This window comes from Melanostigma gelatinosum (genome assembly GCF_949748355.1).
Source record: "Melanostigma gelatinosum genome assembly, chromosome: 23".
NCBI lineage: Eukaryota > Metazoa > Chordata > Actinopteri > Perciformes > Zoarcidae > Melanostigma > Melanostigma gelatinosum.
In genome coordinates, this window is record NC_136656.1 from 14,733,554 (window position 1) to 14,747,950 (window position 14,397).

The 14,397-nt window shown below is 42.6% G+C and overlaps 2 protein-coding genes across 2 annotated transcripts in view; one reads left to right on the top strand and one right to left on the bottom strand.

Moving 5' to 3' along the window:
• Window positions 1-80: 80 nt before the first annotated feature.
• On the top strand, window positions 81-2,842 carry cfap184 (cilia and flagella associated protein 184; the record flags this gene model as incomplete). The annotated part of the gene is given in 5 exon segments (XM_079295919.1): window positions 81-797; window positions 2,054-2,392; window positions 2,511-2,693; window positions 2,697-2,714; window positions 2,717-2,842. Coding segments are annotated over 5 exon segments (1,383 nt in total).
• A 3,196-nt stretch (window positions 2,843-6,038) lies between these two features.
• The window catches only part of afap1 (actin filament associated protein 1), a 95,383-nt gene continuing 87,024 nt past the window's right edge, over window positions 6,039-14,397 (bottom strand). The window contains exons 16-19 of the mRNA XM_079295920.1: window positions 9,979-10,143; window positions 9,619-9,809; window positions 9,249-9,413; window positions 6,039-8,205 (exon numbers count right to left, since the gene is read on the bottom strand). Of these exons, the coding sequence (XP_079152046.1) occupies window positions 8,179-8,205; window positions 9,249-9,413; window positions 9,619-9,809; window positions 9,979-10,143 (548 nt within the window). The 3' untranslated portion in view covers window positions 6,039-8,178. The remainder of the gene's footprint in view (window positions 8,206-9,248; window positions 9,414-9,618; window positions 9,810-9,978; window positions 10,144-14,397) is intronic.

Consider the following 14,397-nt stretch of genomic DNA (forward strand, 5'->3'; position numbering starts at 1 on the left):
CGAACCGTGTCATTGACTTGGGAAGTGCAGAGCTATAGAGAAATTGAATAATACTTTTGGATATTCTTTTTTCATTGAAAATGGATGGAGGGACAACAAATGAGGTGAAGAATGATTGGATGCTGCCAGCAGATGTCTCCAACGAGGAGGTAAATGGAAATGTAAAGGAAGGTGTTCCAGCTGAAATGGTTGCATCGGATCCTGATGAAGAGAACTCTGGAAGCACTAAAGGGGCCCCTGTTGAAGAAGAGGCCTCAAGTGAACCAGAAGAGAACAGTGGAAACCAGTTCCCGGGTGTTGATTACATCACAAGTGAAGACTTGGCTGTGAAGAAGCATGAAGTCAAGGAACAGCCAATATCCCACGAGGAGAGTGTTGTTTTTGAAATAGACAGCATCGATGACAATGGACCTCCCACACTGCATCTCAAGACCCCGGACGGCCAGAACACCAGTCAGGAGGAAGACGAGGCCGAAGAAGACAAATCCACTGCTGCTCCTGCAGCTGGAGAACACATCAGCAACGAAGAGTCCATGCAGCTCCTCCAGGAGCTCCTCCAATACCGGGATGAAGCCCTCCAACAGCGCAGCCTGCTGCAGATGAAGCTGGCAGAGTTCTTCCAGGCCGGGGACAACACCCAGCTGGACAGGGATATACCGGTGTCAGAGCAGCTGCAGCAGTATGAGAAGTACATTCGCATCCTGACTGACCTGAAGCAGCAGCTCGCCGCTGATTCAGAGACAGCTCAGCAGCAGGCGGAGGAGCTGAGGTTAAAGTCCCAAGAGAAGCTGAACAAGGTCGGTCTCATTTTCAGGGCCTGTGCAGGTTTTCGACATTGTTCTGAAACTTTGCCTGATACAATGGTATGAGGTTAACTCTTTGGAAAGTTTCTGTCAAAGTATGCAAAATGAAATAAAGAAATAACACAGAGAAGCAGTAGAAGTGGAGAAAATGAATTAGGGCGAATGTTAATAAAAGGCTTTTAGACGCTTTATTTGTCTCAATTTCCCCCTATAGTTCTACTATTGTATGTGAGAAAAAGTTGTGTACAACCTTAAGTGTATCCAGAGAGAGCTGTGTGAAGCAGTGCATAGAATAGGATAATACTACTAATACTGATATTAAAAGCAGTGATAATAAAACAAGTGCTGTACAAGTCAAGAAACGCAAAAAGAAAACAGAGAAATGTACAATTAAAAACAGTCCGTGTTATTGTTGAGATGGTTCTTGTGTGGTTTTGGTGCTGCTGGACTGCAGGCTCCAGTCGAAAGGGAAGTGTTTTAGTGTTGGGTCCTCTAACTTCCCGGGATGATGGACTGTTAAAGTTCAAACCGATTTGGTTATTTCACATGACAGATTTCTGTGTATCTGTTTCTGTCTCACTGGTTTGAAGTGGGCGGGGCTCGGTTGGAAAACGGTGAGGTCACATATTTCTGTGGAACAATCAGAGTTTTGCCACATTTGAATCAAAATCTAAGTTGTCGGGTTGTCTACTTATATTAATGGCAATATCAATCAAATCTGAGCAAACGACACCCACAGTTCTGATATGTATAGTGTTAATGAATAGTAACCTGTATTAACTAACATGTCTATTTAATATCACTTTGATTGCTTCTTATTAAATAAAGAATATTTAATGATGGAGAAATACTTAAGATGAAGAGTCTAAAATGGTCTCTATCCCTGCAGGGAAAATGAGTACAAGGCCTCTACACACAGTGAGCTGGGTGGAGGTGACCTGCATACTCAACCATGCACACATTACTCTCAGCACGATGCCAACAGGGGAATGATTTAGGAACAAACAAAGAAAGTTAGCAAAACACAACTGGAAAGCCTGGAATAAATAGTGTAATCTGAAACCATGGGAGAGTGTACCCTTTTTAGAAAATTACTATTTAATGTATGACTGAACAAAAAAAAAATGTAGTTATCCAAACATGTTTTTGAGCAACCAAATCAGAAGACATCTACAAGTGTCCAAGAAGTGTTGATTGCGTGTTCTGGTGTACTGATCAGAGGGTCCAAACTGTCTGATTTCCATCCTCAGGTGGAAAATGAATGGCGAGCGTTCGCGGCACTGAAGCAGGATGTAGCTGTGGCAGCACTGAGCGGATGCCTGGGTAAACAAGCCGCTCAGGCCAAAGTGGAGGCAACGGGGAAGCTGCTGCAGCATGAGCTGACCAAGCTGCGCCTCAAGCACATCAAGCTGAGGATCAAGATTCACAGGCTGGAGGCAGAGCTCCATGAGGAGGAAGAACATGCCAGGAACCCCCTACAGCTGCAGTTTGAGCAGCTGCAGGCGGAGAGGCTGGAGCTGAAAAAACACACAGAAAAGCAAAATGAGGAATGTTCGAAGATGCAGAAAAAGATCATCAGCAGCTTGGAGGTAGGTTGACCAATCAAAAGGCACAGATTTCAGCAAACACATTTCTGTAGTTGTTTCACAAAATATAAATTCTGGTAATAAGTAATTGAGTGAGCAGTGTTTCGTTTTTTTTTATCAGCTCCTGTCAAATGTGAAGGAGAAGCTGTTCTGGAGCCAGATGGAGGTCCAGGCCCAGCGAGAGCAGCTGGACAAGGTGGAGACCACGGTGGCCAGGAAGAGGGACCACCTGACCAGGACTAGGCAGGCACACAATGGCCTGCTGAGAGACAACCTGAGGCTGAAGGAGCATTGTGGACTGCTTTGAATGTTTGAGGACTTTGAGGAGACTTTGAGGTCACTGTGGACGCTTCCAACCATCTGGAAGAACAACTGGAGGATCTGAAGGGCCGACAAGCTGGGACTGTCTTCAGTAATGGCAGACGGAAGAAGAAGCTGGAGACAACTTCATGAATGAATGAGCGAATGACTGAATTTACATCTTAAAGTGCGATCAGACTACACAATATTAGCCTGAAATAAGTCAGGGCCATCAGGAACGTTATGAGTTATGATTATTAATGAGCATCAGGCCTTTTTGGATACTTGTATCTCTTGTAGTGTGTTTAACCAGATCAAATCCACTTAGAGGAAATCTCTTTAGCCAAGAAGGCAACAGTTTTGAGACATCTTGATTTCATACATACAATAAAACAAAAATAAAACAATACATAACAGTAAAAATGTAATGCCATGGATTTACACAGTAGTAGTAAAAACACAGATACATTGTGCATGTTTTTGATTAATATGAAGTCATTTTTTATGTCAAATGTTTCATTCTATATTTATGTTTCTTCTGTGTTAATTGTTATGCACCAAACAATAAAGGGAAATTACTTGTAAGATGTGTGTGAAAAGAAACTTACTTTGCAACAAACGACAAAAGATTCCGACATCTCCCTCTTTTTCCCCCACAAATTCCTGACACTGGACCAAGGCAACCACAAGAGGGCAATGTTGCACTTTAATTATCTTACATGAAGAGCTGAGTTTACCTGCCTGCATCACACGTATCCTGTATTAACATTGTCCATGTAGTCACACAAGCAATCTTTTTTTTTTTATCAGTTATCTATTTTTCCAGTTGTTTTAACATCTGGTTAATAGTTTCATTGAAACATTTCACACATAATCTACAGACAGATCTCTTCAGAAGGTTCCCCGTATCAGAATCAGAACCGTTTATTGCCATGGTATGTTGAACATACAAGGAATTTGACATAACGGGAGGTGCAAACCATTTGACAACAATCAACAATCAACAGGCAAAGTAGAAACATTAAATTTACAGAAAATATTAAATAAAGTGGAATATAAAATAAAAAATAAAGTACACAAATGAACAGATAACAGGACTATAAACCAGTGAGATGTAAGTGTCGAGTGTAATTGAAGGGATGTGCAGGGGAGTGACCGGTGGGAATTTGTCCTGGGGATGACAGTCAGTGGGGGTCCCGGGCTCTGGTAATGAGCCCGACTGCCGACGGGAAGAAACTGTTCATGTATCGTGAGGTCTTGGTCCTGATGGACCTCAGCCTCCTACCAGATGGAAGGGGCACAAACAGGTCATGTCCAGGGTTCTTAAAGTGAACAAGTCCTGGAGGGACGGCAGATTGCAGCCAATCACCTCTCAGCAGAGCGAATGATGCGCTGCAGTCTGTCCTTGTCCTTGGCAGTGGCTGCAGCGTACCAGACGGTGATGGAGGAGCAGAGGATGGACTCAATGATGGCTGTGTAGAAATGCACCATCATTGTCTTTGGCAGGTTGAATTTCTTTAGCTGCCTCAGGAAGTACATCCTCTGCTGAGCCTTCTTGGTGATGGAGCTGATGTTGAGCAGCCTTGGGGGGAACCGGTGCTGATGGTCCTGGAGGCTGAGACGTGCTTTCCCAGCTTGACGTGCTGCTTCCTGTCAGACAGGAAGTCTGTGATCCACTTGCAGGTGGAGTCTCTGCAGCTGAGAGCTTGTCGTGCAGCAGAGACGGGATGATGGTGTTGAAGATGCACTGAACATTCACTGTGGAACTACATTTCAAAGCTATATTTTGTTTCTTTGTTAGAGACGTGCTCTCCACGTCCAGGCGACTCCACCACTCAGTGTCTTCTTCTTCAGTCTGTCCTGGTGCTGGCAAAACAATAAAACAAGCCATTATTGGGGGGGGGGGGGCTCATAAACGTCTGTATTTCTTCAGGAAACTTAAAAAGAGGTAATTCCTGTGCTAATTTCTTGTCCACTTTTACAGAGGAGTAATAGACAGGAAACATTACAAACATGGGATGTACACAACACAGAGCAGGGGGGCTGCAGTCGGTCATTAAAACCGCCCAGAACATCACTGGTACCCATCTACTGAGCATCAGTGATGTTGATGACAAGAGGAGCCTGCAAAGATCCCACAGGATACTAAAAGACTAAACCCACCCATCCACAACCTGTTCACCCTGCTGCTGTCTGGAAAGAGACAGCAGACTTCAGATCAGCTTCTTTCCTCAGGCTGGGATACTAAAGTTTTGCTTTCCGTCTTTTTTGTGGTGCAAAATGGGACTACAAACGGCATTTCGTTGTGCAACCCTGTTGTACGATGACAATAAATAAACCCATGTAACCTTGTTTTGGCTGCTTTGCATTCTGCTCTGATGAGAGAAAGCAATTTACCTCTAATGGAATATCTCTGATAGTTTTGGTGTCCAGGATTTTAGTCACCTGTCTCTGATGTCTGTATCCGCCCCAATACAATGGCGGTGAATGGAAAGGATAGAATACATGGCCAATAGTTTTCTTGGGGAAATAGTCCTCATGGAAAGTGTCCACAGTGAGGTCTGTGGTCCATTCATCTCTATTGTATAGATGTCTCGTGTATGGATTTGTAGCATAGGCCTCCTCCAACAGGAATTCAAGTGAAATGTGATAAAGCACATACGACTTTATGATCTATCCATCACGTGTAATTGATGTTTTTACATGTGATATGTTAGAATTCAAATGTGAAATAATAGAAATACAAAATCCCACAAATGTGAATAACTACTCACTATCACAGAAGGAAATCTATTGAATGTGTTTTCGTACAGATTTATTTTAAAAGAAACTGTCGGCCGGTAATAACCCACATGTGCTTTATCACACATTAACGTGTAATATGGGTTTCACATGCGTTATATTCAACCTGACTGTCTCTGGAACAGACTCTCAAGGTATTGTTCAGCCTACTTGAAATGACTGCTCTTTTGAGAAGACATGGTCCATTAAGTAGCTGCTCTGGAGTTTGCCCACTTGTCTGGAAATGTACCCGTTCTGATTACAGTATGTCCAAGGAGTGCCTCAACTCAGTTGATGGACCAGAAGTCCTTAAAGTTGGAGGTCAAAAAGAATATACTAAATAGGATTATTTACAAAACAAACGAATGAGATGTGAACAATCTGTGATGTCTGAAACCGTGGGAGAGCTGAGAGGCAGAGGCAGCCTGTCCAGTTTTAAGATCATAACCAAGGTGAGCCGGCTCAGTAAAGACCTGTACCACCAGACAGGTAAAGTAGGCACTTTCATTTTATTTTAACGGAGATTCATCACAACCCCACCAATAAAGCACACAGTCATTTGTCGGGAAGTTTATTGATATATATATATACAAGCATGTCTGTCACCGAGGCGGAGACTGTCTGAGATATACAACACAGTAGAAAATGTATAAGGTGCAAAAAACACAGAAGCATGAGTCCCCCCCCCCACACACACACACAAAGCCAAGCTATGTACAGCAGGTTCACATTATCAGACATCTTGCTCAGTTATAAGCCACGCAACAGGGAATACACTGAACAATACAATGAACGAGATGGGTGGAGCTGTAACTCATACGCTCCTGTTTTCATGCTAACATGCTGACTACACTCTAGCTCGCACACTTGTGGGGTATGGATTTGAAAACCGGAAGCGGATTAGAAAATATTTACATGAGCGAGGAGCAGTTGGTGCTGATGTGCTGTACGTATTGATTTCCAAACTCAAGCATTCGTGAACACTATTGCTACTTCTGTCAACAAAGCACCATGTATATTGAGCAGAATCAACATGATGAGCGTCACACAGCGTAGTGGAACGTTGAGAAGCCTCCATGAAAATGTGACACTGACGAGTGTGTGTGGGTGTTTCTAAAAAATGAAAGTCACAGTCTCTAATTTAGCAGAACACACTATTTACAGCAAGTGTCTCTATTTTTAGTGCATCCAGGAACATTCAAAGCCATCAACATTACGTCGATGGGTTTGGAATGTGCCTTGGATGCAATTGAGCGCGCAAACACACACACACACATAATGCACAGAGAGTCAGATGACAGGACTACAGTAAAGGAGTGGCGTGATGAGAGGAGCTGGACCGAGGCTCTTGGATGAGGGACTAACATTCAGCCACTTGAGGTTTCTGAGTTTTCCAATGACGAGTGCCAAATCTGAGGGCTGCCACGCCTCGGCTTTTGAAAGCTAACACACACCGGCTAGAGTCCTGCTACAGCCCGATGCCAGCCATCAGCATCACACTAAGGGACAATTAAAAGAAGTATGATTACTCACTTACCGCTGAAACAGCATGGCTAAAACTGTACTGGGTGACTTTGAATACTGGCGGCTTCAAATGTTAAACCAGCTTTCAGTGAGGGGTGACGATGAAGTGAGACTGATTATGTTCATTCCATTTGCTAGATTAAAAAGCTGAATTTTCAGTTGTAGCCAGACAAATCTGACAAATCTGTGGCTACTAGCATTTCACTTCATTTATCAGTCTAGCAGTTCGTTTTGTTCAATCTGTAGAGGGACACATACTTCTTACCATGGTCATTTTTAGTCAGCAGGGTGTGTGAATCCTGGATAAGGAGCATCCTTTCTGTGTGTGATAATACTCATAAACATTTGTGAGTCAAAATAAGATATTCTATGCTTCACTCACCTCTGCAGATACAGAACATATGGACTGGTAGTGTTAGGTTGTTTCAAAGCAAACATACTTCATGTATAAATGTAATAATGAATCACTTTCTGTGTGTAAAAATGTCCTTAAATTGTCCTAACCATGACCAAGTAAAAACAATGAATGGCATCTTCATTTATGGGATGTCTCAATGTGTGATTTGAATAGAAAAGGTTCATTTTCTGCAACTACACTGCTTTGCATAAACCTGTCCTGTCAACATGTCTCAGATCAACCTCCATAATGGATTGTGTTTTTTACAGTTTGGGTGATCTTGAGAATAATTGTGCTTCTTGAATGAGCCCTTCGAGCTCAGCTGGTGTGAGTAAGATTGTTGTGATGTACTTTGTTCGCTGACTCACATGACGGTGGAGGAAATGGGATTCTGTGGAGCGCCACAAATTCATCACAAATAACTTTAAAACATCAACATAAATAAAAAAAATGGAAGCTAGTATTTCCACTAAACATTTACAAATAAATACTTGGTTTTGACCTTTTTGAAAACACACTGTCAATCAAAAAAAAGGTGACTGAAAAGAAAGTGGAGCGGACAACACAAGTGGCATAACTGTCTTACATTCAGCATGCTCAATGTAAGACAGTTTAAAAAGGAATGCTACGTCTGCATGTTGTGGCACTGACAGGATGTGAATGCTATGCTTGTGTGCTCCTCAACACACTCTCAGACTGTATGAACAGTTTTAAATAAATATATGCACAATTTCTGAAAATAAAAATGAAAGACATGAAAGTAGACTGAAGTGAGGGGCTGGCTGGTTTATGTGCCGGTCTTCTGCTCCCATTCCTGCAGAACAAACACAGAGAACCAGTTTACTACCACTCTCCATCTTTCAGGATAAATACTATCGTCTTAATCAGTAATAATTGTGTAAACAAGTGTAAAAAGTCTCAGACAAATCAATCTAGACTCAAGCCCGTTAATAAATCAAGAAAGACAAAAGAAAACATGTGTTGATGGAGTACCTAAACAAATTATTCAAATGTTCAAACCACCAACACCAATATTTCTATGCTTTTGTTCAGAACTAGATTGAACTGCCGAAACAATTTTCCCTGCACACAGACTGTGTGTACGAGAAGGCCCAGGAGCACCTCCAGCTGCTCAGGACTTTCAATGTCAGCAAGGACATGATAATGTCTGTACTCATCTTCAACATTCATCCTGGTACACTGCCCTCACTACCAAACACAAAGCCAGACTGTCCTGCTCACTTATCAGACAACTAAATAATGGGTTCACCCCATCACCTGGTCAGTGATCCGGAAAGCTACTCTGATCAAGCAGGACCACATTCACCCCCCCAATTCTTCCAGTCACTGGTCACACTGGGAGGTCCCAGTAGGGAACAGGAGCTGAACCCTGACCCGTTCGCCATCAGAGTGATCGAGTGATACTTGTCTGTATCCATAGACGCCCTGAAGCAGGAGCTGATAAAGCGAATTCAATGGGGACAATTTGACAAGCTGGAGACAAATATTGAAATAAAGAGAGCTCAAGTTGTAGACTGTTTACATCCCTAAAATCATTATGGGAACTGTTCCAAAACACAGAGTATCATCTGTCCTTAAGTGCAGTCAAATACTGTAAAATATGTTCTGCACACTTAAATAGGACTGTGGCATCTTATATGGAAGCCAAAAACGACCAAGACAGACCTGGTCAGCCAAACATTAACATGATTTGACAAGTAGAGTTTCAAGTCTGATCCATGACTACAGACACTACCTATACACTGGTGTAGTAAATGTAGATATCTACTACAACTGGCCTGATATTAGCAAACGCTTATACATTGCTGTAGGCTGGTCTGCATTGTGAGCTCTGACCTTGGCCTTCCTGAGGACGTGTCCCCGGACTGGAGAGGCCTTCTGGCCCCCCTGCTGCCGGCGGAGCAGTGAGGCGCTGTTGACCGGCAGAGAGCAGGACTCTGTGTCACTGGTGTCACAGCTGGAGAAGGAAGATTTGTGGGCCCGTCGCAGCGTCCCTGGGGACTACACACACACACACACAGACAGACAGACAGACAGACAGACAGACAGACAGACGGACGGACAGACGGACAGACGGACGGACACACACACACACACACACACACGGTAAGTTACTTAATTTCAACCAAGCAACATGTGATTTGTAAACTACTCTGGAGCATTAAAGCAGCACAAATGAACCAGCAGACAGCACAGGGGGTCTGACCTGGATTCCAGAGGAGCCAGTTTTTGGTTCGATCGTGAGGCCCAGGGTGACCCCGCCGCTCAGGGCTTTCTTCAGGCTCTCCTTCACCTCAGACAGCTCCAGTTCCAGGTTGACCCGCTGCTCCTCCCTCTGCCTGCAGTCCTCCTCCACCTTCTTCAGTCGCTCCGACAGCGAGGCGTGTGAACGTTTGCCTAATGGAGGAGAGGGTATTTCTCTGTGAATGTTTATCACTGTAAAAAACGTGTACCTACCAAGATGTTAAGTAGAGAGGTTGGAGAGCTTTTTCCCAAACACTTCACTTCCCTGCTGCTTTAAATTTCAGACCTAACCTTTTCAATGACAAGCTCTTATTGCTCCTACCAGCAGCAGCTTCCACTGCAGTGCGCAGGTCTATCCTCTCCTTCTTCAGCTGGGTCAGGTGGTTCCTGATCTCCTGTTTCTTCTTCATCAGCTCTTCCTCCTTGGCCTGCAGCCGCTTGGCGTCGGCCTCAACGCGGTTCTTCCCGTACTTGCACTGCTCTGCATCTGCACAACAAAGACTGGGTGTGAAGAAGCTGGATCCAAGATTTTGAAGTCCTGCATGGCGGCCGTCATGTGAGCGGCAGCCATTACCAAGCTAGCACTACTACTAACACTTTTGCTATCTCATTTGCTGATGTTGTTGTATGAGTTATTTTACTGTTAACCAACGTTGGGCACATTCACGCATGCCATGATGACTTATTCTTGAAAATAAGGCTTGCTGTCTTTTGACTTTCTTATCTGGTTTTCCTTGAGTCTTTTTCTGTGTGACGGACTCACAACCGGTCTACTTTATTTAGTTGAAGTAGACAACCTGAGAACTGGAGTGTCTGGAGGTTTAAAATAATCATTTAACCGTTTGCCTTTGTTTCTCACCGTGTCAACTTTCTATTAGTGACGTTGCCACTTTCCCCAAATCTCAACAGTTAACTTGGTGACTAAAATGTTATTACCAATAGGAATCATTTTCAAAATTATAATAAATGACTGATGTTTTAATAAACTTGAATTGTCCTTTAACTTCAGATCCCCTCTATGATTTATTTATTAGCATGTAAATGTATTTTAAGTCGTTCAAAAATGCAATCAAGCTGGCAAAAATGTATCACTTAATTGTTAAAACTTAAACTTAAATCGATTTCACAAGGATGTTTTGAAGTGGGGTTGTATGAGGTACTTATTAATGTATTACAAAGTAATGCACTGCTGTGGAAAAGTTGTATCAGTTTAAAGGTACTCTATACGAGATTGTGAACAAAGCACAGAGCACAGAGCAACTTTCAACTGTTGAGAAAACCCTGAACTATTGCCGCATAATTCAACTTTCCGATATCTTCTAAACTTGTTGAACTGCAGCAATTCAACTTTTATGATTTTTCAGCCCTTTTCTGACTTTATAATGGGTGTGTATTGCGCAGCTTAGAGTACGTGATGTCACCGCTAGAGTGAAGAGCAGCTTGAGATTCTTGTGAAAAAAACATTTGTATTTTGCCACTGTGTCCACAATCTTCACTCTTCATGCATAATTTCTGGATGTAGAAGTAGCTAATCTTGTCCTTGTCGTAGAAAAATTACTGTGGAATCCCACAGATTTCCACATTTGACACAGAAGTCGTTAATTGAGAGGAAAACCAACTTTCTGCTCCATAGAGACCAATGTTAAATTTTGCTTCAAAAACATCTTCCACAGAACACGGTACCCCATTTCTAGATCGCCAGTTAAGCCACATTTTACACTACAGACACAATTTTTCCAGGATCTGTTCTTCAACTCATTCTTCCCCTCAATTATTAATATCGGAGCAATAGGAGCTACGGTTATGGGAGTTTTGATGATTTGTTTCCCTGTTTTATCTCCATGAAATGGCTTCAGGCACACAGGTGTTTGCGATTGAGCCAATTAGTGATGTTGGTAAACATCCAGTCTCACAGACACACATGCACTCCTCTCTCTCTCTCTCTCTCTCTCTCTCTCTCTCTCTCTCTCTCTCTCTGTGTGTCTCTCACAGTCATTCAGGTCTTGGAGACTTTTAGAGGACCCCCCCCCCACACACACACACACCCCATTTCAAAATAAAAGCCCCAAAGAGTGAATTCTAATCGAAATGCTTGTGATGAAGCCAGACATTTAATAACCTCTGTTTATGTGTGTCAGACATTATGATTGTCTCCTCTCCCCCCACCCAGCACCACCCTTTTAAAATAAAAGCCCCATGGATTAACTGTATTTAAACAAGCTCAAAATTAGGCTTTTTTGTTTAAAAAAATGAATGCTCTTACTACTACTGCTGCTGCTAATATGGTATTACTACTACTGCTACTACTACTTCTACGATAACTTTTGCTGTTGCTACTATTACTACTACTGCTACTGCTATTACTGCTTTCATCAATATTATTACTACCACTACTGCTATTACTACCACTACTACTATTACATATACAACAACTGCTACTACTACTACTGCTATTCATGCTACTAAAAGTAGTAATACTACTACAGCTATTAGTACAACTGCTACTAGTACTACTACTACTGCTACATCTTCTACTGCCATTACTATTACTATTACTACTACTACTACTACTACTGTGATATTAAATACTACAACCAATACTACAGCTATTACTATGACTACTGATACTACGTCTTCTACTACTTCTTCTAATTACTAATACTTCTACTACTAATAATACTTCTACTACAACTTATACTTTTACAAATATCACCACTGATGAATTTTTTTAAGCCACAGAAACTGTCCAAATATCAAAATGTTCAGCTCTTTCAGGAGAGGTGTGATATGGCTTTTCATATTTGTAATCTTTAAACTTTTTGAATTATTAAGCTTTTTGCAATTTGTCTTTGAATTGGATATCTATTTTCAGCAATGTTTTTGTGATTAATTTCAGTTTTCAGCATTCCAACGCATTTTCAGCAGGAAATGCATTTTCTAGTTTATATTGTTTCTCTACATAAAAGAAAACCCCTGTTTGACTTGACACACATTTTGTGGACTTGGGACTTTATTGCGCGTTTGTTTGCAATCTATTCGCGCATCACAAACATCATTCATTCATTTATTAAATTCAAAGCTTCACACACCACAGCCATGGTGTCATTATAATCATTCTGCCTGTTTTACATTTATTGTCCACTTGATGCACAGTAGAGCAAATGAAGCGCCATGAAGCTTCAGCCCATGAGTGAACCAATTTGATGGAAAGCTTCAATTCTTCATGAAGCTTCATCTCACCATCACTAACTGTAGGTAATACACTGACTATGGAGTACCTCATACAACCCCACTTCCAAACATCCACACCATCACTTTAAAGATCTGAGCTCTGGACTTGAAACCAAAACAGGGCTGAGAGACCCCAAAGACCCCCTGTGTGATGGTGCCTGTCGTCTATCTGAAGATCTTCCTGAACAAGACCAAAACAGAGAAGGAGAGCATTTATTATCAGGACACTGAAGTGCCCAGAAACCCAATGAACCCACAGCCAAAACCCTTCAGCACATAGTCATTACCCCAGGACCCTCACTGGAAAAAGACTGAGGGTAAACATCCAAAGGTCGTGTGTGTATGTGCATGCATGTGAACTTTGCGTTTGAGAAATCACTCAATCTGACACAGCTGACATTTTCAAATTCAATCTGACACTGGAAATGTGAGAATTGTGTGGCATCTTTGGTATTTCCATTCCGACATTCAGAGGAATGGCAGGCTACACAAGCGGTTAGAACCCTCCTGGTTCACACATTAGAAAGAAAATACTATTCTGAACCACACGGATTAACACAACGTGTCACCGTCTCCCAACTATCTGGGCTTCTGCTATCACGTCTGTTAGAGCGTTACCTCAACGTTGGCAGGAGGCTTCAGTCTGGCCCGCATGCGTCACACGGATCGTCTCGAGGGTAGCGTAGGTTTTAGGTTTTTAAGTCATTCCTCTTTAAACCAACTGTAATTTTGACATCCTGCATTTTTCCAATCTGCTGTGGAGTGGACTTTTGCTAGAAAGAAATTGGCGGTGGTGAGGCTGGGACTCTCACTTACAAGACAGCTGACTGGGAAAGGTGGTCTGCGTTCACATTTTAATGCTATTCCAATTTTTATATTATTTACAAATTACACAAAAGTTGACTTTCTGTCAGTGGCAGCTGGTCAACAGAGGGCCATGGGGCCTGGCCCCACCATGAGCCACACGAAAAGAAACAAAAAAATTATAATAATCATAAATTATACAAATTGTCAATATTTGTGTTTTTGAACTATGGAATGTACCCAGTATGTGTGTAAAATATGATATCTGCGCAAAATATATGCTTTTCCTGCTCGTCCTCTCTGCCTGTGTGCTCTCTGCTCGTGCTCTCTGTCTCTGTGCACGACACTCTGAGAACGCGCAGCTGGGGGGCCTAATCGTTTTGGCCCAAAAGAGGCGGGTCTATGAAGCAGTTTAGCCAATTGCAGATTAAAGATATAAATGAGTGACATACAATTTAGCCAATCAGTGCCCTCAAATTGATTCAGAGTGGGGCCAGAACGATCAGGCCCCCCTCGCTGCACGTGCATTCTCGTCAGGAGAAGTCTCTACAGGCGCCCGCGCCAGCGCGAGCACTCCTCCTCCAAGACCCGTTTGAGAGGAGAACTTTGGCGGAGATTCTGCAGCCAAAGAGCTGATATCAGATCAGCCTGACCTCACAATCAGACAGCAGACTCGCGGGAAAGGGAAGCAGTACATGCGGAGCTT